Source organism: Mauremys mutica, chromosome 1 (assembly GCF_020497125.1).
Source record: "Mauremys mutica isolate MM-2020 ecotype Southern chromosome 1, ASM2049712v1, whole genome shotgun sequence".
Classification (NCBI taxonomy): Eukaryota; Metazoa; Chordata; order Testudines; family Geoemydidae; genus Mauremys; species Mauremys mutica.
This window is the reverse complement of record NC_059072.1, coordinates 246,886,921-246,911,631: the sequence shown is the minus strand read 5'-3', so window position 1 is coordinate 246,911,631 and position 24,711 is coordinate 246,886,921. Positions and strand designations below refer to the sequence as shown.

At 42.3% G+C, this 24,711-nt stretch overlaps 1 protein-coding gene across 1 annotated transcript; it reads right to left on the bottom strand.

The window, feature by feature from the left end:
* Nucleotides 1-2,324: 2,324 nt before the first annotated feature.
* On the bottom strand, nt 2,325-9,748 carry NMS (neuromedin S). Its single transcript, XM_045026330.1, has 10 exons — nt 9,629-9,748; nt 8,360-8,415; nt 7,660-7,707; nt 7,133-7,192; nt 7,015-7,041; nt 6,870-6,923; nt 4,851-4,925; nt 3,801-3,836; nt 3,360-3,401; nt 2,325-2,363 (listed from the first exon to the last, which is right to left on the bottom strand). Exons 1-10 carry the CDS (start codon nt 9,699-9,701, stop codon nt 2,325-2,327), a joined length of 510 nt encoding a protein of 169 aa, XP_044882265.1. The 5' UTR covers nt 9,702-9,748.
* Nucleotides 9,749-24,711: the final 14,963 nt, after the last annotated feature.

Genomic DNA, 24,711 nt, shown 5'->3' with positions numbered 1-24,711 from the left:
GGATGCATTAGGAGACTGCATCTCTGACTTCTCGTTAACCAGTGTGGTGAGACAGAAGTTTACCTTTGTTACTGTCTTGGCATAGTCTAATGATAGAATAACTACCAGTCTGAGGTGAGTCTGCTCTATTTCTCAGCAGTTTATCCTGAATCTGGTATTCTCAGCTGTGACCCACTGAGGCACAGGGACAAGCACATTTCATAATTTGGTCCCTGATTTATTCTTTCTGATGCCTAGTAGGGGAAGAGTGGAAAAGGTAGACTACAGTTTCCATTTTGGCAAATTGGTCAGATACAGTCAGTCAATAACAAATGTCATTGATCAGTGACACTCAAAGTAGATTATTTGAACCTATCCATTATCATGATCAGCTTTTTGTTCTTGTTTTGGAGAAGATCATTCATTTATGAAAATGTTGTTGTGCTGTGCAATTTGGGGTAGCGCAATGTGTCCCTCAAATCCTAAAGAAAATACACTGACTAGTCATAAAAAGGGCATGTTGATCATGTATAATCCTAACAGAAGTCATCCTACATAAAAAGATGATAGAGAAAACATTTTGAGAATGGTTCTTCATCATATTATCTTAATATACCGGTATTTGATTTGGTTTCCTGTCAATAAAGAACTCTATTTTGGAGCCAGAAAAAGAAGTGTAACATAAAAAAGGCTGATAACTGCTCAGTGACCAGAAGTGTGTGTATAAAACTTGACAATGAAAAAATATAAAGAAGTACAAAGTAACTAATGACTGCAAATTTATTATGGAATAGTAGCCTCTAGTCAAATGAGTCACTTAAAACAATAGACACACAGTCCAACAGGATTTTTTTTTCTTTGTATAAATCAAGTCTTCAAGATGTTAAGTCAACCCATGAGCTTCATATTCCATGGAATTCTGAAAGAAATTAGCACATGTTAGGATTATACTTTGTGTTGAGCTCTTAAATGATGTGCTGAAAAAAATCAGTTCTGTATGTCAGTTCCATCCCAAAGCTAGAAATATAATGGCACAAAAGTTTAGCCCTTGCAAGTAGTAGTGGATGACCTTCAAAAAGTTTGAATAACTATCCAGAGTCTAGGTTTTTCACCCACACTATGAATCCTTCCTCCCTACACACATTTTTTCCTTCATCACCAAGGTCTACCGCCATCTAGGAGGCCTTCTTCTTGAAGGCTGGGGAACATAGTGTTTGTTTTGCAGCCCATTAAGCTGACCCTTTAGAAGACACACTGCACAGTAGGTGAAAACTGACGCCCTTAAAGGAGGCACAGCAGCAAGGCACACTTTAGTCCATACAATAACACTTGAGTGGGGTTTATTTGTTGCCATATACCTTCTGTTGGCCCTGGCATTGGGTAAATTTCACCCAAAGTGTTTAAACATGTTCTTACACTAACCACAGTTAGTGTCACTGTTCTAGGCATGGTCATTCCACATCTCTCCATTGATCAGCTAGTGTATTTGTGGCTTGTTTCTTCCTTAAATGGTTTAATATCAAAAGTATATTTTTGTAGATTTTTTTTTGCTGTCATTCTAGTCATCCTTTCTTATCACCAGCATTACCAGTTGCAGTGGAAGCAGATAATTCACAAACAGGAAATAGTGACCTTTTCTTTTGAAGGGTTGGGAGAGGATGCGGGAGGGGGAAAGAGCATGTGGTTTTCTTTATAGACAAATATCTATTCAATTTACCATTAAAACCTAATCTGACTTTAATAGAACAATCAAGATGTGAACACACTGAAGCTGAGCGAGCATGTGCTATTATTATAACCCACTGTCTTTCTTCAAACACATATCCCTATTGTTTGTTGTTGTTCATCTAAAATTAGGTCTCAATCCTAATGTCAATGGGACTCCATATGAGTGCAAGGATGCATGTTAGAAGATTCTGATGTAGTATCAGGTGGCTTTGGATTATAAGCATCTCAGGACCGAGATCTTGTCTTTATATTTATCTCTGTGGAGTACCTTGCATGCTTTTGGGTGTTGTGTAAATAATAGTATTTCCAAGTTTGGAACAGGAAAATAGTAGAAATGTTTTATGCTTGTATTACTACTTCTTTGACAGAGCATTAAAGTTATAATGAGCTCACTTTATAAAAAAATTCAACTTCATTAGCTTGTCTACAGTGCACACATAAGACTCCCTGATCCTTCAAGTGGTTCTGTGCAAATAGACACCTGTCCCTGTGCAGAGCAGCTAGCAGTGAAGGGGCTGAAGCGTGTAACAAATTATTTCTAAATAACACTTTCTCTGTCAAAGATTATTATTTGTTGAGTAAATAGAATGAAGCCTTTTTAAATCACCTTTCAGAGGCTACTCACCACCATCTTCGATAGTTCTTCCATTTCTAGGCTGAAAATGTAATTAAATAATCATATTGAGGTCAGACAAGTAAATGCAGCAAAAGATGACGCCCATAGTGCATTTAGGAAAATCATAAAATCTTGTTCCAAATTTACCACACGTGGGTGATGAGTCTTGAGTAGAAATAGGGCTTATCTATGGGGTGGGTGAATTCCCATGGTCTGTAACATCTTCAGTCAGCCTCTGGACCAACAGCTGAAGAATCTGATTAATTTTTTATGCAGCATCTTGGCCCCAATCAACAAGATATATAAGCATATGCCTAACTCTGATCATGTGACTCATATCACTGACATCACTTGGAATACTGACCTGTTTAGAAGCTAGGCACGTTTTTAAGTATCCTGCTAAACCAGGGCCCAGGTTATAGTCAGGGCCTCTTTTTAACTGATTTTTCTTGCTGTGTTGATAGAGGCATGTGAAAAACATTTTGCCCGGGTCAACATTGTGTGTCACTAGCTGAATCTGGGTTAGAACTGGATCAGCAAGATACTTACTTTGGGCAAAGATCCAACAGTCACGATAAGAAAAAAAATAACCACAGATTTTCATAATTTCCATTTTTTTTTACTCTGTTGTGCACTGAATGTGTTAATTGGACCATTTGGTCAGTGCACTGCTAATGGTTATGTTTGTCTGCTGAATTTAGTGCCAGTGCACTAGTCAGTCTAATAGGAAATAAACATTTGGCCCCAACATCTATCTCTAGGTGGAACAGCTCAAGGGATAACATTTTAATGGTCACCCCTGTGCAACAGAAAGTTTTAATCCATTACTGCCCAGGATTTCAGAGTCTTATAGACCTTTTATTCTAACCACCACACCACATTGACTCCCTAAACTTTTCAAGCAATGATTTTAGGCTGCAGCATCTAGAATACCAGGCAACAATTTTTAGATGTAAACCATTTGATATTGTTTTCTATGGATATATGAAATTGTATATGATTCAAAACTGTAAAAAGGAAAAGACAAATCTGATACCCTGAAAAGAAAAAAAGGCCGTCCCATGGTACCAGCACTATCCTGTAAAATAAAACACAAACCATTAAAAATACGTGTATTTTTAAACTAAAGTATGGTTATATTGACAAGTCTCTGTGTCACTGTCAGAGCTGTTGTCATCAATAATTCAGGAGCCTTTTCAGCAGTATGCAAATAACTAGATACTGCTAGTCCCCAGTGTCCATTCACCTGAACTACTGATTAAACATTAATACCGAGAGGGAATTGTCAAGGACCATCCATTTTGTCTGATGTACATATATTAAAATACCATAATTAAATATGATGTTGCATGGGCTTTAGAAAATAGTTTGAAGGCTGATTTAGAAGTGATTGATTATCTCTCAGAAGCAGCATGTGAACTAATTCAGAACAACTGTGGTCTCTGTTTTTTTTTTAATCTAAATTAATTTAACGTACCTTCTTTGTAAACTCTGCAGCAGCAATCTGTGATTCCTGCAAGGTGATAGTGCATATCAGTTTTAACATATCCATCTGTTCATGAGATTTTCATAATCCTCCAGTACAGGTTAAGTACATTGCTCCAATCCATTTTTTTGGGGGGGGGAGTGAGAATTTTAAACACAAATTAGATAGTTACAGGAAATCTAGAAGCAAATCAAAATTTGCTGCCTTTATTTTAAGTATTACTTTAACCGATTTCAAGGTAAATACATTCTTGTCACTGTAATTCAAATTAGACAGTCATGCTCTTGAGAACAATCCAATGCCTGAACTGAAGGGAACATAACGAACAGCATTCACCAGGTTTCAAAGTAATATTGATTTTTCTTGCCTTGTTGAAATGTGGTTGGTTCCCCATCTTTAAGATTTCCACTGATTTTTTTTTTAAATCCAATCTTGGTTGTTGCTACTAAACTCAGCTCATGCTGTACTTATTTTTCAGAAGGTAGTTCATTCTGGGACCAACCTTGCACCACTGAAGTCAATGCAAGTTTTGCCATTGATTTCAGCGGCAGCAAGATCAAGCCCTGTGTCAGTGAAGGCTCTGATTCTTCAATCTGATCTGCAAGGACAACCCCCTGTAGAGCCCCACTGACTTTGACTGGACCTTACATGGAAAAAAAAACATTTAGTAGCATCAGCAGAGATCAGTGACAGCAGCACCAGTGATTGGATTTAATGATCAGGGATAAGTTTTAAAGATGAGTAAGTAAAATGGAAGACAAGAGCAAGGATGTAAAAATAAAAGAGGAGAAGGGCCAGAAAATGGGGAACAGATAGCAAGACGAAGAAAAGGGGAGATGAGGTTGAAAAGGGAAGGGAAGGAATTTAAATTTAAAAAAGGAAAAAATAGAGAAGGAAAGAGCAGAGCTCAGGACAGGATATAAAGCAAAAGGATTTTCCTTTGTTAGATATTCACAGTTCGAACATGGAGACAATGATTTATAAAATAATTGAAATTAACTTTTAGTGCCATAAAATACTATGGAAGAAACAAGTGCATACTGGATCTAGGAATCTTTTCATTCTTCTCTCAGAGAGCTTTGAAGCAAGGCGTATTAAAGGATGCACAGGGGAAGACTACAACAAAGAGATATTGTGAACACTAGTTTTGTATTAAGATCAATTAGACACACAACATTCAAACATAGTCGCTGACTAAAAGTTTTTGATAGCCTGGAGCTTCAAAAATCAGACTTATTTATAATACAACTTAATTTATTTTAGTGCAGAATCATTCCAAAACATGAACTTCTTAACAGAGCTTTGTAATAATCATAGGTTGAATTTTTCAAAGGAGTCTAGTTGAGATAGTGACCTAAATTCAATGAGATTTGGGTGCTCCCTTGGGCTCCTTTGAAAACTCCACCTGTAAATCTTACACAAAGATTGGAGGGAGAAACTAAACTGTCTACCCAGTTCTTTCGGGTGACTTTAAGAAACACTACACATTTTGGGTGAAATACTGGGCATTTTGCCATTGACTTCAGTGGGGCAAAGATGTCATCCCTTGTGTTAAAATTTAATCTTAATGCCTTAATCAAACTCTAATCCACATGATACCACACAGATTCATAAGACCATGTAAGAGGAGGATCTATTCCAGAGGTAGGCAACCTATGGCACGGGTGCTGAAGGTGGCACGCGAGCTGATTTTCAGCAGCACTCACACTGCCCAGGTCCTGGCCTCTGGTCTGGGGGGCTCTGCATTTTAATTTAGTTTTAAATGAAGCTTCTTAAAAATTTTAAAAACCTTATTTACTTTACATACAATAATAGTTTATTTATATATTATAGACTTATAGAAAGACACCTTATAAAATGTTAAAATGTATTACTGGCATGCGAAACCTTGAATTAGAGTGAATAAATGAAGACTCGGCACAGCACTTCTGAAAGGTTGCCAACCCCTGATCTATTCAATAAGAAATAACATTTTATGCTAAGGCTGAATTTAGCCCATGGTTTCCAGGGTGTTGGGGAAAGTTCAGGTGGGCCAGAGACAGAGAGATTCATGTCCTAATAGATCTGTGAAGCTAGACAAATGTTTAGAGTTCACATGAATCCCTCCTTCTCCACACCTCACAGCTTGACCTAATCCTGGCTCTGAGACATTCTTATAGCTTCGGATAAGGCCCCAAATAGACCACATTCTGGAAACGTGGCCACAAACTGCTATGTGGCAAAGGTCAGTTACATCACTTGGAAAGATGCAATATGGGTCATCTTTCAGGCCTGAAGAATGATCAGATAGGGTGAAATCTACCATTGACTTAAATGGGATCAGGATTCCACCCATAATTTCTAGCTGACTTTGGGAAACCCCTAATCAGCATTTTGTGGGTTTGTGGTTTAGCTAACATTGTATTAAATATATTTACTACACAGTCAAGTTCTAAAAGGTGTTTGTTTGGTTTTTATTTTGTTTTACTTTTGTTTTGGGGGGGCTGTAAATTAGAATACAATGTAAATATTGTAATGCTTTTTTATTCAATTTTTTAAAAACTGTGCTCAGAATTAGAAGGTAAAGAAACTGACAAAGTATAGAAAAGATAGAGAAGAACCTTTTAAAAACACTTCCTGTAATTATTTTAAAGTCATTGCACATGATCTGAGTAAACATTGTCTGAAACTCCATAATCATGGTGCATTTTATCCTTTTCTGACTAAAGCCATTCAGATATAAACAGGGTTCCAGGAGCTCTCTAGTTTTTGTGGGTAAATCTCTTGAATAGCTAACATTAACCAAAAAGGTGCACTAGGAAAAAAATAGCTTTGGGGGCTGATCCTGACATTGGCTGTAATCAACATGAGTTGAGGGCCTCAGTATCTCATAGGCCTGAACTTCTGTAGATGATTGAGCAAGGTACTTAAGCATGTGAGACACCCCCGTTGAAATCAATGAGTCTACTCACATGCTGAAAGTTAGGGATATGCTTAAGTACATTGCTGAATCATAGACTTAGTAAGCATCTTGTTCACATATTTATGATATGCAAAAGTGATGATTATGTTAATACTGACCCCAGTTTTAAGTGGATATGTTGGTTCTTGAACTCTGGAGTAGTGAAATAAAAACTGCATAAAAAGAGCAATTTTAGTATATAGTCTTATCAAATCTAAGAGTTGAAGTTATACGCATATATTACTAAGATGGAAAAATACTTACTCTTTTATATATGTCCTTGTTGTTTTCCTAGTAAAGATAATGATGATAGTCAAACTCTGTTTGGTTGGACAAAAGTTGCGAAAGTTTTCTTCAAGGAAAGAAAATCATTAGACCTTACCTCCTCTATCTGCATGCTATTAAAAATAGCGTTACAAAGATCCATTACTTTACTGGAGATCTAAAAGAAAAATAATTTTTTAAACATACATTCATTTATGGTATGTTTTGTACGTGACTTTTGAGGTAAGAAGCCTGATTTTCATCTCACAACAGTTTAAATCAGGAGTAATTCTACTGAAGCCAATGGCATTATTCCAGAGTAAATCTTTCTGCAGCTACCAGATATAAAAATTACACAATATTTTCTATCAGGAAAAAATTGTTAATATATTAATTATGTCAGCATAATCATATGCCACATTAAAAACAAATACTTACAATCCAATTTCACTAAATGATAATATGGGAAAATAGGACATAAGCCAGCAGAACCATTTACATCATTACAGCTGAGTATTCAACACCTTGGAGGAGATGGAAGAGGTATTTACATTTATGATTTCAGATACTAATTTTAATTGTTATGGGATAGCCAATGTACCTGGAAGAGTAGAGTCAGCTCAATAAATTATAAAGTCAATTTACCTGGGGTTGATTAGACAGTTCTGTCCACTGACTGAAACACAGTGCCAGCTTAAAAATAAAGATTAGACATTAAGATCAGTTATACACTTAAACCCATATTTTAGCATGAGAAAATTTTGCTTTAGTAATATTCTATCAAGGCCTTTCCCAGCTCGGATACTCCGAATGTGTGTATTTTGTTAAAATGGGCAGCAAAAGGTTGCTTTATAGACATACGCTAACTGGGAGGTGATGGAGTAGACATTTCCCCATTTCATGTTATTGTTAATTCATTGATTTATCAATTCAACCTCAACTGTAACCTAGATTTGATCATTGCATTGTCTTATATTTTCAATTAGTTAGGGAAATTGTTAGTAAATTAGTCAGTAATATATTTGTTTAGTGTCCTATTTGCTTGTTTATTCTCTTTGTAAAACCCATATAAGTGATACCAAACTTGTTTCTCTCTCAGAATTGCAGCATAGACAATGACCTACAAAAGGCGGCAAGCCCCTAGACCCACTCCTGAATTAACCCCCTATTAGCCTTCCACTCTGCATATTTATGTGTGTGGTGTTAGAATGGGGAGCAAAGGGTCGTTAATAATGCATCCTTAGCCACTGGCTAACCGGAAAATGATCACGTGTATTCGGTTTCTCATTCCCTAATGGTAATTCAGCCGTGTTTATGATTGCCATGTTATGAAAACGTTTCGTACCTCGCTTTTAGGAACGTCTGGAGCATCCATAGAACGGGAGACAGGCTGAGGAAACCCTATTGAGATAAAGCAGCCACAAATATAATTTCCACGAAAAGGGTGACTGTGCCCTTCATTTGAAAGCTACCCCAGTACAAATTCAGGGAGCGGATTCTCCAAGACCAGGAGGAAGTTATAACGGGTCCAGAACCCGGGTACAAATGGAACCCGAGCCGGGTTAAAACACTAAGGCAGAGAGAGGGCTTAGCAGGGGTGCTTAGCTTTGTTCTTTTAAAGAATATTTTTCAACAAAGAGCAAAAAAAAAAGTACCCTTCCAATGTGAAACCCTAGAGCAAAAAATAACCCAACCCCTCCCCCCCGCCCGGCGTGCACTACAGGGGCCGATCTAGCTGTCGGGATGGGCAGCCCCCCAGGAGTGTGTACACACACGCTCCGAACTGCTCCCAGGACGTGCTGTGATGCCGACCCCCCCCCCCCCTTCTCTGTGCCCACCACCGGGCACATCAGCGGGGTCCCGTGCATGCCCCGGGCGCGCAGCCGAGAGCAGATCCCCCCCTTCAGCACCCTGGACAGAGGCGCCGGCAGAAGAGGCAGTCCCCAGCCTTCTCTTCCCAAACTGTCCCTGCTCGCTTTAGCCTCTTGTCCACCCTTAGCACTGACAGCTGGTGTCGATGGGAGTAGCTCCGCCGAACTCGGCCGCACTCCAGCTGAGGCTCTGGTCCCAGGGCTATATTCATTCCCTCTTCGCCCACCAATCCCTCGGGGCTTATTGAAAATGTCCATTTCTCATGTTCAAGTCACTTGTCCCGGTCACTTTTATAAGCACCTATTGTGCACCTGCTAAGAGTCTCCACGTTCATCAAGTAAGGGGCATGTCACCCAGCCCCCTCCTGCCCTGCCCCCTTCAAATGAGCACTGTCCAATCTTAAAAACTGCAACAGCCCTCCGGTCTTTTGCTGCTGATGGTTTGGGAGGAAGGACGCCAATAGCCACGTCCTTTGTTTAAACTATTTGCAGCCTTCAGCCCTGCACGTTCTGCTCCTTGGAAGAGCTTAATGTTAGAGATCAGGTTCAAATTAGTTTGGAACAACTGTTCTCCAAGTCTGAAGCGAGTCTAGCTTCTCCGAACTGCAAAGCAGAGCCAGGAGTGTGAGGGAAGGAGAGAGGAATTAGTTAAGCTTTCTGTATTAGTCCTGTTCTAGCGACTATGCTTTATCCACATAGATCAGGTACGTAGGAGGCAGTTATGGGGATAGATTGGGTCTTACCTGAGGTGAACTGTAGAGCACAGAAGCAGTAAAGAGTGAAGATCAAAGGGAAGGAAGAAGGACGCTGTTTCATTTTCAGCCACCGGTTCCTTCCAGCTGGGGACAGACGTTGGTTGTTCTGCCAGGACCTGAGCATTTCACATCAGACTTCAGACAGCAGGGAGGATGCTCAGCCTGTGGGCGACTGGCCCAAACTGGAGAGGTGTATTTGTAACAAGTTGTATCCCATTGCAAGGGGAGCCAATCAGCACTTTGGATGGGCCTGGTTTTCTCAGTCATAAGTGTCATGCTGTGCTTTTATTTATGCAGCAATATCTCTCAAATCAATGCTCTCTGCAAGGCGACCTCAGCCATTAGTCAAGACTCCAAGAACACAGACTGGAGAAGTTTAGAATCCTCATTGCCTCTCTCTGTATAAAAGAGGCTTTACATGAAAACTGCTCTCCTGCAAACAGGCTGTACTACATACATTACTGCTGCATCACAAACATGTTCATATCATTACATGCAAACTGGTCTGTCTACTGCAGAATCAGAGTTCACTGAAAGTTTGCTAGGAAAAGTAAACTATGATCATTTTCCAGTTCTTTGATTAATTTTTTTAACAAGACTTTTGAAAATTTCATAAAATATAGGCATGAAATAGCTATGGATGCAATACTTAAATCTAGTGACTGTTCATTAGGAACTCCAGGAAGCCCAATGATTAGGAATGAATGTATTGAAACCATTTCAAAACCCTAGCTTATCAATAATATGGAACTATGAAGCAAAAAGAAGCATTTCAAGTGAGAGAAGCCAACCCCCTTAAAATAGAAGAGACTGTTGTACACTATGATTTAATAATCCCTGGGAAATATTTCTACTCATGACACCCGGGAAAATAAAGTCTGCTTTTTCATTTAAAAGAATGGGAAATTTCATATAAGACAATTATTGTCTTATTTGCCAGTTTTATTAAGTAGGCCATCACTTGAAATAAGAATTCCTTTCCATTACTCTGTCTAGCTGGAGGGTGGCATTTCTAAATACCGTACATCATAATATCTTCATGTGTTGTAGAAAATGCTGGGATCAGTTCAGAAATTCTTCATCCTATTCTGCTCTAATCACTGAGTTCTACTTTGAAGTGTGCTGCTAGGGTTTATTCTGCTTTGGTTCTTTGGGGAAATGCTTTACATTGTCATCTGAAAATGGCAAAGGTAGATTCCTTCTGATCTCCTTTGAGAGTGTGTTCTAAAGCTTTGGGCCTGCTGCTGTAATTATTTTTTTCTCCAGTTCCTTCCAATTTGCACATGGGCTGAATTATTTTTGATATGTTGGACGATTGTAGCTGCCGAGGTGGGTTGCAAAAGAAGAAGCATTTCTTGCGAGAGCAAATGTGCTTAATTGAGGGGGCAGCTGGTGTAGCTGCCCCGTTCCTCAAAGCATTTCCCCTTTCCAGCCTTTCTGGGTTGTTTGAGCCAACTGTTCAACAGTCTCCAGTTTCCACCATGCAGGTGCCAATGTCCACCATATTTTGAGATGTTTGGGAGGCCACACTGTCTATGCAAGATATGAAAGGCATGAAGAGCAGTATGTCATTGATACATAACTGGCATTGGAGCCCATGTTGTCTCACTATGTCCCTCAATAGTTGTACATTGACACTCCACAGACCAGAACTGACAGCAAGGAGGAGCAGCTGCTTTCTGTGAGAAAGGAAATAGATTAGCCAAAGTAGCATGATTCTGTTCCTGTCAGAACACACAGGCAGGGCAGCAGTACCTTGTGGTAAAAACCAGTGGTAGAATGACCAGCCTCAACATAGTTGTTTCATCTCTGTCCATTGTGATGAGAGGTTATTGCACTTTTGCTACTCCACCGCTATTTTGGTACAGTAATCTGGCTTGAAGGAATCTGGGATATCAGTGGAGGTCAGATGGTGTTGAAGTTGGTCTCCTATCATCATCTTTATCACCTTGACTAGAAATGGGAGATCCAAGACTGGATGGTACTGAATGAATTTATTGAAACCATTTCAAAACCCTATCTTATCAATAATATGGAAATATGAAGCAAAAAGAAGAGTGTTGATTTTTGTTCTATTTGGAGGACAAGAGACAGATCGCTGCATGATTCCTGCTGGGGGCGGGGGTTAGAATGTCTGTTTCTGATAGCACTGGACCAACACATTCCTCAATGGCTTTGACCACCAGAAAGAGGGCATGGGTCCAGGTCACAGGTGGGGGTACTGGCTTAATAATGAGAATGCCTAGCTTTTCAATAGTGCTGGTTCTCCAAGTACATTACCAAGGATGTCAGTAATACTAATAGCACAGAGAAGTGAAATGACTCTCCCAAGGTCACCCAACAGGCTAGATATAGTGCCAAGAATAGAACCCAGATCTTCTGAGTCCTAGTTAAGCACCCTAGCTGCTAGGTTACACTTCTTTCAATGAGTCTAGCAGGAGGGACAGAGGGATAGGAGAGGGAGCAAGGGGAGCTATAGACTGTGTAGGGAGGGATTGGCTCCAGGATGGGAAGTTCCTACTGCTGTTCCTACAGCCCTGAGCACTGATGTCTCCCACCCAGAGGCCAGTCTCCTTGTCCTATCACCTCCCCCACTCCAACATCTGGCACACAAGCTCCTGCCCCTTCCCAAGGCCAGGTGTCTCTGCAAGGACTGGAAGTGGCTGGAAGATGGAACCAAGCTGGTCCAAGAGTCCTACCTGGTCTACAGCAGCCACTTTGATCTCGTGTGTGCCATAAGCCAGTGATGGCTGCAATGCCTCCTCCGGGTTCTGCTTGCATTTCCCCCCCTCCTGCCCCACACCCACACATGGAGAACATAGCCAGGTACTTATCTGCTCTCACCTCTGCCAGACGTTGTGGGGGCAGAACTGGTAAGGAATGGAAACACAGATCTACCCCCCAATATTCCCATCGAGGGGGACACTAGTTTCCCCCCCCACACACACACACACACATAGCCCAGTTCTGCCACCCCTGGATTCTAGTACCTCTTTTTGCAGACTGTGTGTGTTGCTTTTCTGGTAGGGTCTGTACAATTCTGGATTCAAGTGCCTGCTTGGATTTGTTAATCCTTGTCAGCAAAGTAGGAAGAGATTTTTTTCACAGCAAGATGAAGTTGGAGTTGCTGTTGAGAGGAGGTGGTCTGAGCTTTATGCCAGTTTTATTCTGGTATAACGTCATTGCAATTTAATGGAGTCACCCTAGCGTGAAAGAGGAGTAACACAGTGCTAAACCAGGCCCGGTAAATGTGGAAGGATGTGTTGTCCATGTTAAAATTAATTATCTGCTCTTTCCTTTGACATTTTTCCTTTGCCAGAAATAAAAGTTATTGTTCACCTCTTGTTTCTCTTGTCATGTAATGGAGGATTTGAACCACGCTCACCCTTTGGCTACATGAACATGCGTTTTGTAAAGCTGTGTTCTGGAATCAGTGTTAAATTAACTACTGAATTAATTGTAAATTAGAAAACCGTTAAGAGCTTACTTGGTTTGATTGATGTTATGTTCGTCTAAGCTGAGTCATGTACAACATAATTCAGTTTTAGGGACCATTCCAAAGTTACTGGGCCTGATTCTTCACTCGTTTGGATTTTCCTGTTTGTTAAGCAAAGTGCATGCTATGTACTGTATTCTTCTTCAGGCAGGAGTTACTATCTCAGCTATTAGACCTCCTAATTTGGCCAACTAATTATAGCCCCAATTCAGCAAAGTACTTACGCACTGCCTAACTTCAAGTACTTGAATAGCCCATTGAAGTCAATGAGGTTACTCGTGTGCTTAAAGTTAGGCATATGCTTAAGTACCTTGCTAAAATGAGGTACTTAGTTATAAGCTTAGTTATTAAAAACTTCAGTTGTAACACTCAGAATAGTAGTGTCTCAATGGAAGTATTATAATGAGCGGGGGAGCATGAGTGCATGTATTTAAAGAACAGAACACAAAAAACCTACCACATGGCAAATTATTAACACATTCTCTTTCCTTAAACCAGAATTGTTTTTCTCCTTCTGTATATTTCATTTCAATGGTGTTAGCTTAATATACAGCATCGCCAATGGATTTATCAGTGCCAAGCCAATTTAATGAGCTGTAATTTTACTGTACAAATGAAATCCCTGCTTGGAGGTCCTGAACTCCCTGCACTAAGAGAAAGAAAGGCCATGAGGATTCAAGTTAATAATTCCCCCATCCTCCGCTACACACATGCATATGTACAGACAAGAGAAAGAAGGAGCTTTGTTGAAGTGCTGAGAAGCAGAAGAATTATCTGTGGGAGTCAATAAGTTTGGGATATAGCTAGTCTCAGTAGCATTTCAGCACCCATGATTTCTGAACAAAAACATGTTGTGACTAATAATTGAAGAATATGGAGAAATTTGACTGAGACAGAAGCAAAGAGGAGAGTTGGTTTCCAGTTTGTAAATGGTCTCTGCAATGAAAGTTAGACAGAAAAGACGAAATTAATCCAAACAAAAAAGCCCGCTGAGATTGTATCTCAAGATGGTGGGCTCCACTTAAGGGCAGACTGTTCAGTAAGAATGAAGTTAATCCAGTGCCAGCTGTGGGTCAAGCTTCTTAGACATGGCAGCTAACCACACTGCTTATTAACCCCCTAAGCTTTTGCCAGCCTCAATATAGAATTTAAACAGTCCCCTTGGGATCTCCACTCTCTCTTGACACCGAGTAAGTGGAGCCTGTGATATTAGGACCTTTTACCATAACGTCCCAGAAAATCCAACTTCCTCTGTTCCAAAAGGACCAGACTCATACCAAGGGTCAGTTCCTCCTTAGATCTCCCTCCTTTGCCCACCCAGGCAGTGCTCAGTCTGATCCTATAATAAACTTATGTAGGCTTTATTAATTAAATGAAAATGAAGCAAGAGAGATTTGCCCAATGCTAAGAATACAGACAAAGACGTAAACTTAGCTTATTATCTCATAAAACTTCAACGCTACAAAATCTTACAGGTTCAGCTTCTGAGGCTTATCGCAATTGTGACAGCTCTGGGTCCTTTACCTGGCAAAGTCCTCGCCTCTTAGGACTTAGGACTCTTAGGTAAAAAGAACCTTGTTTCCTTTCAGTAGGCAGCTTTTATCCAAAAACCTGGCCATGTGACTGTTCTGACCCTAGGGCTCATGGATGCAATGGTGAAGGGGAAGGAGGGTCCATGATGTAACCCTTTGTAACTCATCCTTGGGTGGGAGTGGCCCCTTCTCCATTGTCCCGTAAACTGGTTTCTACCTGTTGTATTGAGTAACAAGGATTTTCCTCTGGATATGTTGATTTTTACTGGGTATTAACTGATCACTCTCTCCGTTAAGGGGTGTAACCATCTCTATCAGCAAAACTCAGCAATGATTAATGGCTCTTGTTGTTATGGGGTCTGTCCCAGCCACATGAGTTATGTAGCACAAATGTACAGATGTGAAAAACACTACAGATTTTACTGCAATTTTAGCAACTTAATTGTAATAATGTTCTACCAGCATTAAGCCTGACAGACTCTTAGTTGATACATAGACCTAGAGTTTGCCTAAGCACCCAGCATGATGGATGTAACTCAAGGACTGTTTTATAAGTGAACAAGAAAAGTGTGGGATGAGAAATCAATGTACCAAAATTGGCGTGTCAGAAACTGGGGGACTAAATAACAAGAGGATATGCTATTAAACTGAACATTCCTTTTGCAGCACCTTAAAAGAAAAGACTTTGGGGGTGGGAGGGAGAATGGCACCAAGCTGTCTGACGACAACAACTGCCAGCTGACAAACGAGAGGACCGAAAGAGCGAGTTTTACCATCATGTCTGCCACCAGTTCACCAGACAGAATAGGTTATACCACAAAGCACGTTTATGCTAGTATAACTGCATTTACACCAAGGCTTTTGCTGGCATAACTATATCAATTTAGGGAGGTGATTTTTTTCCCCCCACAGCCCTAACCAACATAACTATGATGCTAAAATTTTCTAATGTAGGCCACGATTTAGGCATGGACTTAAATCCCTCTTGTAGGGAAAGGACCTAGGATGCTGTTAGGAAGGGTATATGGGGAGCTCCTTCTAAAGGCATGATACTGATTGATCACCAGTTCCCTTGGTTAAATTAAAACTACAGTTTTTCAGATATGCGCCAGAGTACAGACTTATTTATGGAGAGACTGAATAGTCACTTTCCTATTTGTTTCAGTCTTTCCTATTCTAACTTATAGCTTTTTTTAAAGGGTTGGAAGTAGAGTCCGTCAAAATGTTGCTAAAGTTTTTTAGATGAAAAATGGCATTTTGACTAAAACAAAATGTTGCAGGAAAACTTGAATTTTGGTGAAATTGACAAAATTCCTAAACAAAAATTATTGGGGGGAGGGAAAATTCATCTATCTATCTACACACACACTCTCTTTCTACTGGGGAAAAAAGTGTGTGTGTAAATAAAGAGAGTAGGTTTTCCCCCAACAAAACACATTTTTAAAAAATGGAAAAAGTTTCAAAAAATCTTGTTTTGAAATTTTGTAATCAAAAAATGAAAAATATCATGAAACATTTTGAAGAAACAAACAAAATGTTTCTTTCAACATTTTTCAAGAAACATACTTCCCTGGTTTTGACCAGCTCTAATTGGTCACAATGTCAGTGCAGGAAGTGGTCCTTCTGAAAAGCTATATGTTTGGGGTTGCTTTTTACAGGACAATTATTAATATTTATTATTTGTATCACACTTGCACAATGGGGCTAGGCACTACTGTAATACATATAAAATAACACACTGTGTACAAACATAAGATACACTCTGTCCAAAAGCATTGGAGCAATTTGCGACTTCAACTTCACTTAATTTTATGTGACATTTGCCCAGGGGCTGTGGAAGACTCACATTACAGTGGGACTGCGGTTCTGCTTCGGCTGCAGGAATGGTAGCTGCAGAGCAATCACCAAGAATGCCATATCCCTTGATCATAGCATATCCCATCTCCAACTAGGCTAGGAGTTTGTGATCAAATGGGGACGGGGTGTGCTCTGTATTTGCATAGACCCAGTTCCTCACACCTCTGCATAAGGGTGCTCAGAGTTCAAGGGCCTCTGCTTCAGCCCTGAGGCTGGCACAGCACTACTGGAGGGCCCTGCAGCTGTTCTGCTCACTGTGAGCTGGGATAGCTCTTATCCCCGCCAATTCCCTGTTCATGGTGGTCATGAATTTCACCCTTCAGGTGGACAGAAGGTGAGTGAGGTAAGATCTTTTATTGGATCAACTTCTGCTGGTGAAGGAGACATGGTTTGATCTACACAAAGTGCTTTTTCAGGACTGTGAAACATAATCAAAGTCTCACAGCTAAATACAAGATAGAACAGATTATTTAGCATACATAGTTAACATATATTCTAAGAGACCAATCAAGGTGAAGTGGCCCATTAATACCCCTGCTGTCATAGGACAAAAAAAATCAGGTTAGTGGGTTCCAGATTGTTGTAATAAACCATAAAGCCAGGGTCTTTATTAAGACCATTATTTTTAGTGTTTAGCAAAGTTATGAATGTAAGCTCCCAAGCTCATCTTTTGAAGGTGGCATGCAAGTTTCCTTTGAGGATGAGGACTGAGAGGTCATATATAGCGGGATCACTTTGCAAAAAATGTTCACCCATAGGTCATATGGTGTTTTTATCTTTTATCATTTTTGTGTGTGAGTTCATCTGAGACCATAATGATTGTCTGGGTTCACCCACATGGGTGTTACTGGGGCGTATAGTGCACTGGATGAGGTACACCACATGTTGTGATAGGCATATGTAGGACCCATGGATCTTGTAAGGTATATTGGGGGGTGGGTATTTATCATTGTAGCAGTGGGGATATGTCTGCAGGTTTTGCATCTTATTATGACAGAGTCCAGTGCTGCTTTGAGTTGGTGTGTTCTGGTCTGTGGGAAGCTTGCTTCTGATGAGCTTGGAGAGGTTGGATGGATTGTTTGAAGCCAGAAGAGGGAGTTTGCAAAAGATTTCTTTCAGGATGTTGTCCCCATCAAGTTTGAGTTGTAATTGTTTAATGATACCCCATATGGATTCCAGTGTGGGTTGACAGGTTACAAGTAGGGGTGTGCAGCTGGAGAGGTTTTTTTTCATATTGAAGCAAGTTCTCTTGGGCCTGGTCTACACTAGGAGTTTATGTCGAATTTAGCAGCGTTAATTCGACTTAACTGTGCACCCGTCCACACCAGGAAGCTAATTAGTTCGACCAAGAGGGCTCTTTAGTTCGAATTCTGTACTCCTCCCCGACGAGGGGAGTAGCGCTAAATTCGACATGGCTATGTCAAATTAGGCTATGTGTGGATGGAAATCGACCTTAGTAGCTCCGGGAGCTATCCCACAGTGCACCACTCTGTTGACACTCTGGACAGCAGTCCGAGCTTGGATGTTCTGACCAGCCACACAGGAAATGCCCAGGGAAAATTTGACACGCTCCGGCGCCTTGTGGATGTTCTGCAGGACCGCAGGCAGGAGGTCAGAGCCCCCCTGCACTGTATCTGCAACCGCCCTCCCCCGCCACAAAGTCCCAACCCCCCCTCACCCAAAGTAACAAGAAGGAGGGGCGACAGGGGCCATGAAAACTGTCACTGCACCCCTGCAGAGTGCACAAATACAAGAAGGCTCTCATTCCCTAAATGTTGAGAAGTCCTTCCCTTCCTGGCTCACCGAAGCCCCAATCTCAGTTTCATCCCTTAACTGTGTAACCCTGTAGTTGATTATTAAAAGTAGTTTGCTGTTACCGGTAATTACTATTTCCGTCAAGTTTTTCTACAGAAGACTGTCTGTGAAGGGGGGGGGGAGGGGGTTGTTAATTGCATAGGACAGTCACCTTTACCAGGGTACAGACATGGGGGCAGGATCAACAGCAGGTCACACACACAGTGCAGTCAGTAGGCACCCTGGTCGGTCTGGGAGGTGTTTTCCATGTTCTGTGTGGGTGGGGGGTATGTGACTTTGTGGCATGGGAGGGCGGTTACAGAACTTATGCAGTGGTCCTTGTCCCGGACCACAGAGCCACGCAGCAGGGGAATCTGTAACCGTCCTCCCCCACCACAAGGTCACGTAGCCCCCGCACACAGAGTCCCGAAAAGGAGGGATGGCAGGCTCCGTTGAAACAACCAGTCCGGCACTGCAGACCGCTCTAGGAGCAGGAGCCTATCATTCCTCGAGTGCAGAAGTGGTGTTAACATCACTGCACACCCTACCCACCACAGTCTGTGTCCCTGTTTCAACCCTTTAACGCAAATTCATTAATAAAGAAAACGTTGTTAATTAACAATGTTCCATTAACTTTATTTTTAAACATGTGTTGGAAGGGGGGAAACGTGGTGAACGGGGTATGTAACCGCAGAAGAAAGTCAACAGTAACTGAAGCAGGGGCAGGTTCAGCTTCTCTGTAAAGAAACTGAACAGTCACAGGTTACCCTGCTCCCTGAGGAACCTAGCTTTCAAAGCCTCCCGGATGCACAGCGCTTCCCGCTGGGCTCTTCTAATTGCACGGCTGTCTGGCTGAGCGTAATCAGCAGCCAGGCGATTTGCCTCAACCTCCCATCCCGCCATAAAGGTCTCCCCCTTGCTCTCACAGAGATTGTGGAGCACACAGCAAGCTTCAATAACAATGGGGATATTGGTTTCGCTGAGATCCAAGCGAGTCAGTAAGCTCCTCCATCTCCCCTTGAGACGTCCGAAAGCACGTTGAATGATGACAGTTACCCAAGACCACCCTCAACACATTTTTCCCCCCAGCATGCATTGTGGGGAAATCCCAGAATTCAAATGGGCAGCGGGGACTGCGGGAACTGTGGGATAGCTTCCCACAGTGCACCGCTTCCAATGTCGACGCTTGCCCCGTTAGAGTGGACTCACAAAGTCGAATTAGTGTCCTTAGTGTGGACACACAAATTCGACTTTGTAAGGTTGATTCCACAAATTCGAATTAAGTTAAATCGAACTAATCTGGTAGTGTAGACATACCCTTGGGGTATTTGGGTGGCCCATTCCCTGATACGATCTACTTCTCTGGTGGAGTGACCTTGTTTAGTGAAAGTGGTTTTAAGTGTGTTAAAATGTGTATTCCAGACTGTCTCCTTAAAGCATATTCTGTGGAATCTGAATGCCTGGCTGTAGATTTCTTGATGTGTTTGGGATGCTTACTGAATCTGCAAAGGTAAGTGTGGTGATGGGTGGGTTTCTTGTATACAGTTGTCTGTAGGGCTCCATGCTGAAGTTGATTATAGTGTCCGGGAAGTTGATCCTGGTACAGGAATGTTCTAGAGAAAGTTTGATGGATAGGTACTAGTTGTTAAAGTTACGGTGGAAATCTTTGAGGGAGATTAGGTCATCTGTCCAGAGGATGGAAATATCATAGATGTATCTCAGGCATTTGTCCTGAAATTCTTTCTTCTTCAAGGTGGCCAATGAAAAGGTTGGTATATTGGGGAGCCATCCTATTACTCATGGCAGTTCCCATGATTTGGACAATCCCATGATGGTTGTTGAATGTAAAATTGTTATGGGTGAGGATGAAATGGATGAGTTTGGCAAAGTGTTTGGGGTGGATATCTGAGTGTAGTACATTGTCTTGTAGATAGCTGAGGCAGGCAGCAATGCTGTCATTGTGAGGGATGTTGGTGTATAGAGAGGTGACATCCATGGTGGCAAGGATGGTGTTCTGAGGGAGATTGTTAATGTTGCAGAGTTTCTGGAGGAAGTTGGTTGTGTCCTGGAGGAAGCTGACCATTTGTGTGGTGAGTGGTTTGAGGATGGTTTCTATGAGTCCTGAAATTTCTCCAGTAAGAATGCCATGGACAGATATGATGGAGTCTACCTGGGTTCCCTTGTTTGTTTATCTTGGGAAGTGTAGTGGGGTGGTCACCCCGCTCTGGCCTTGAAGGGGTTAAAGCAGCCCTGGAGAGGGTTGTGGCTGGGAAAAGCTGATTGGAGAAGCAGCCACAGCTGGGGCCACGCCCCAATCAGGCCACAGCTGGCCCTATAAGAGGGCTGAGGGCCAGGAGCTGGAGAAGTCTTGCTCTAGCCCTGGAGTGGGAAGGGCTAGCTGCCTGAGAGAAGGTACCTGAAGCGGAGCAGTGCTGGGGAAGGGCAAAGGGAGCTGGGGAGCTTCAGCCTGGTAAACCCCCAGGCTTCAGGCCTTGATAAAGGCCCAGAAAGGTACTAGGGCTGCAGAGGGGCAGCCTGGGAATAGGCAGAGGCAGCTGGTCCTACCGCTTGCCAATGATGAATGGCCATTACAGACTGCAGTCTGCCCCAGTGAGCGGGGCTAGATGATGACTGGCAGTAGCCACTGAGGCAAGGTGAGGATAGGGGGTTGGGGATTCCTCTGGGAGGGGAGACCCAGACTGTGGGTTACTGCTGGGGGCAGAACCCTAATGTAGGGGGGCACCGGGGTCCAGGAGGGACATGGGGGCCAGCAGCAGGCGAGACACCGGCCTGCAAAGGGAGCTCTGGGCTGGAAGAGCTAATTCCCAGGATGACCAGCAGGAGGCCCCGCACCGGTGAGTCTTCGCCTCGCTACAGGAAGCATTTATAAGGTCCCTGAGGTGGGCTCATGGGGGGTGAGGTTGTAGGGTTTCTCCTGGAGTTGTGTGAGGAAGGATTTGATGATTAAGGCTAAGTTTTTTGTCATGGATATTTTTAGTAAAAGTCATTGACAAGTCACTGGAAATAAACAAAAATTCCCAGCAGCCTGTGACCTTCCCTGACTTTCACTAAAAGTATCCCTGATAAAAGAGATAGGTGGGTTCAGCGCCCACTGCTGCTGGGGCTCCCGGGTCCCCCATCAATGGGTTGCATGGGAGCTCTAGGGTCCCCCTGCCCCTGGGGATGGGCTGATGTGGGGTCCTCTTGACCAGGCAGCTGGTAGCTGCAGGATCCCCCAGCCGCTGGCCCTGGCTGCAGCTGGGGAGCTGTGCAGGATCCCCCAGCTGGCCACCGTGGCTGGGCAGCTGCGCAGGGTTCCCCCGCCTTCCCTCCTGCCACGGCTGAGCAGCTGTGTAGGGTCCACCGACTGCCCACCGCAGCTGGGCAGGTGTACGTGGTCCTGCCACCTGCCTGCCACCACTGGGCAGCTGCACGGGGTCTGCCAGTTGCTTGCTGTGGCTGGACAGCTGTGCTGGGTCCCCTGGCCGCCCGCCACCGCTGGGCAGATGCAGGGTCTGCCAGCTGCCTGCCGTGGCTGGGTAGCTGCGGGGTCCTTTCCCCCACCAGGTTGGGGGCTGGGAGCTGTGAGAGCAGGGCTGGCTGGGAGCAGGGCAGAAAATGATTCTGTGACTTCTGTGACCTCTATGACATAATCGTACCTTATTGATAATAGCCTCAAGGGTCTTTTTTGAGTTATTTGTTGTAGGTGATACTGGAGAGTTGTCAGTTGGCTTCATTGATGTAGTCACCATGGCTGACGAACTACGATGGCACCCTTTACTGACAAAGGGATCACACAATAAAAAAGAAGGTTTTAAAGTATATTAGGAACAAAAGAAATCCCAGCAATGGTATAAGCCCATTACTAGATGGAGATGATAAAACTGTTGATAATGATACAGAATTGGCAGGTGTGTTCAATATATATGACTGTTCTCTATTTGGAAAGAAGCAGTACTTGTATCACATGAGGATGATGAAGTACTTTCCTGTCTACTAGTAACTAAGGAGGATGTTGAATAAGATATACTTGGTGTGACACTCTGTATCTCAGGGGAACACCCAGCACCCCCATGTTCATCCTTATAAACTGATTGTGTGGCATCCAAGGCAAAGTTTGTCATGTCGGGTGTCTTCAGAAGGTTCATGATGCACTGAGCATTGTTGTTAGAGTAATGTTATCGGTTGTAATTTCATGTATATAGTTATGAGGCTGAAAATGTTAACTTGTGGCTTAAAAGAAGCCCAGGCAAAATCTCTCCAGGAACAGGGGGGCAGGTCACACCCCATCAGGGCATGTATGGGATAAACCCAGCCCAGCCTCACAGGAACACTGGCCTAGGCAGCAACAAAGGATCTGTTGGACTCTAGAGTGAGACACCCCTTTCCCTTGGTCAGTCAGGGACTGCGATGAGGTAATGTTCACCTGACCCTGAGGAAGGGGGGCAAAGCCAAGAGGGAAGAAAGAACATGATAAAAGGAAGAGATGTTTGCCATGCTCTTCCTCTCTCTTCCATCTCCATCTACAGACACCACCACCAAGCGACTGAAGCGCTGATCAAAGGGGAAAGCCTGGCTGAAGGGCAACCAGCCAGCCTGTGGTGAGAAGCACCTAAGTTTGTAAGGGGACTGAAAGTGATAAGATCAGCTTAGAATGCATTTTGCTTTTATTTCATTTGACCAAATCTGACTTGTTGTGCTTTGACTTATGATCACTTAAAATCTACCTTTTGTAGTTAATAAGTGTGTTTGTTTATTCTACCTGAAGCCGTGCGTTTGTTTTGAAGCATGTCAGAGACTCGCCTTGGGATAACAAGCCTGGTGCATATCAATTGTTAAATTGACAAACTCATATAAGCTTGCAGGATCCAGCGGGCATAACTGGACACTGCAAGACGGAGGTTCCTAGGGTTGTGTCCTGGACTGGAGATATTAGCTAGTTTCATTCAGTTGCACGATCCAAGCAGCTTACATGTCAGAGGCTGTACGTGAACAGCCCAGGAGTGGGGGTTCTCACAGCAGAGCAGGTTAAGGCTGGCTCCCAGAGTCGAGGATTCGAGTGACCTAGCCAATCACTGGTCCAGATAACACCAGGGGAATGTCACACTTGGGATAAATATTTTTAAATGAGCAGGCTTGGTAACTTGCATCCAAAAGACCTAAAAGAGTTGGCTGAGGAGATCTCTAGCCTGGTTAATTATAATAAACCTTGGAATATCAAAGAAATTCCAGAAGACAGAAAGACTACTTATGTTGTGTCAATATTCCAAAAGGGAAAGAGGGATGACCCAGGTAACTATAAGCCAGTTAGCCTGACACCAATCTAGGGAAAAATAATAGGAAAGCTGATATGAGTTTTAGGAATAATAGGAAAGCTGATAAGGTTCAAAATTAGAGGTTAGGTGTAGTGTTATGATGTAAACACAGAGAACCACTGCTTTAGGCAGTAACTAGAGAATTCCTTGATTAGGATGTTTGTATGTTTATCAAGCTTTCCCTGCAACAAATTCTGGTCCTTTCTGGTAACTTGTGAGGACCAGGAACTCTAACTAGGTTTGGCAGAATTTTATTTTTATTTTTTGATAATTTTGACAGACTATCAATATTTATTTTTAAGCATTTTTTGGCTGTTTGTCAACTGAAATTATCACAGTAGTGCAAAATTATGGGTTTGAAGTATTTGTTTTTATTTTTATCTATTTGAATGTTCACAGTTGCAGGAAATTGTTGTCAGATAATATAATGACAGGAGCTGAGATTCAAAAAGTTAAATATTTATAACTTTTAAACACAAATTGTCAACATCACATGTCAAAATATTCAAAATATCCTTAAATCAAACTCTAATAATTTTTCAAGGAGCACTTTTCTTACTTTGCCTATCTGTCAACTTTGATTATTATCTATAGAAATACTTTTTCATAGATTGTTGTGTGTACTGTAAAAATCAACATTTATGGAATAAAATCTAATCCTTCCAACCAAGGCCGGCTCCAGGCACCAGCCCAGCAAGCGGCTGCTTGGGGCGGCCAATGGTGAGGGGCGACACGTCTGGGTCTTCGGCAGCAATTCGGCAGCGGGTCCCTCCCGGCCTTTTTTTTTTTTTTTTTTTTTTTGCTGCTTCGGCGGCATAAACCCTGGAGCCAGCCCTGCTTCCAACTGACCTGTAACCACTCCTTGTCTCCCTTTCTTTATAATAAAAAATTAAAACTTATATTATAAACCAATGTATATACACACAATGATTCAAAATAACTTCAAATTCCTTAAAAAGATGTACTTGTTTCCTGGCAGAGTACCTGAAGAGCCTAGATTCTTTCTTTGTTGTGTAGGGAAATATTGAAGATTAACGCAATTCCAATGGAGAAGTCCTTTTAGAGTCTCCACTTTGA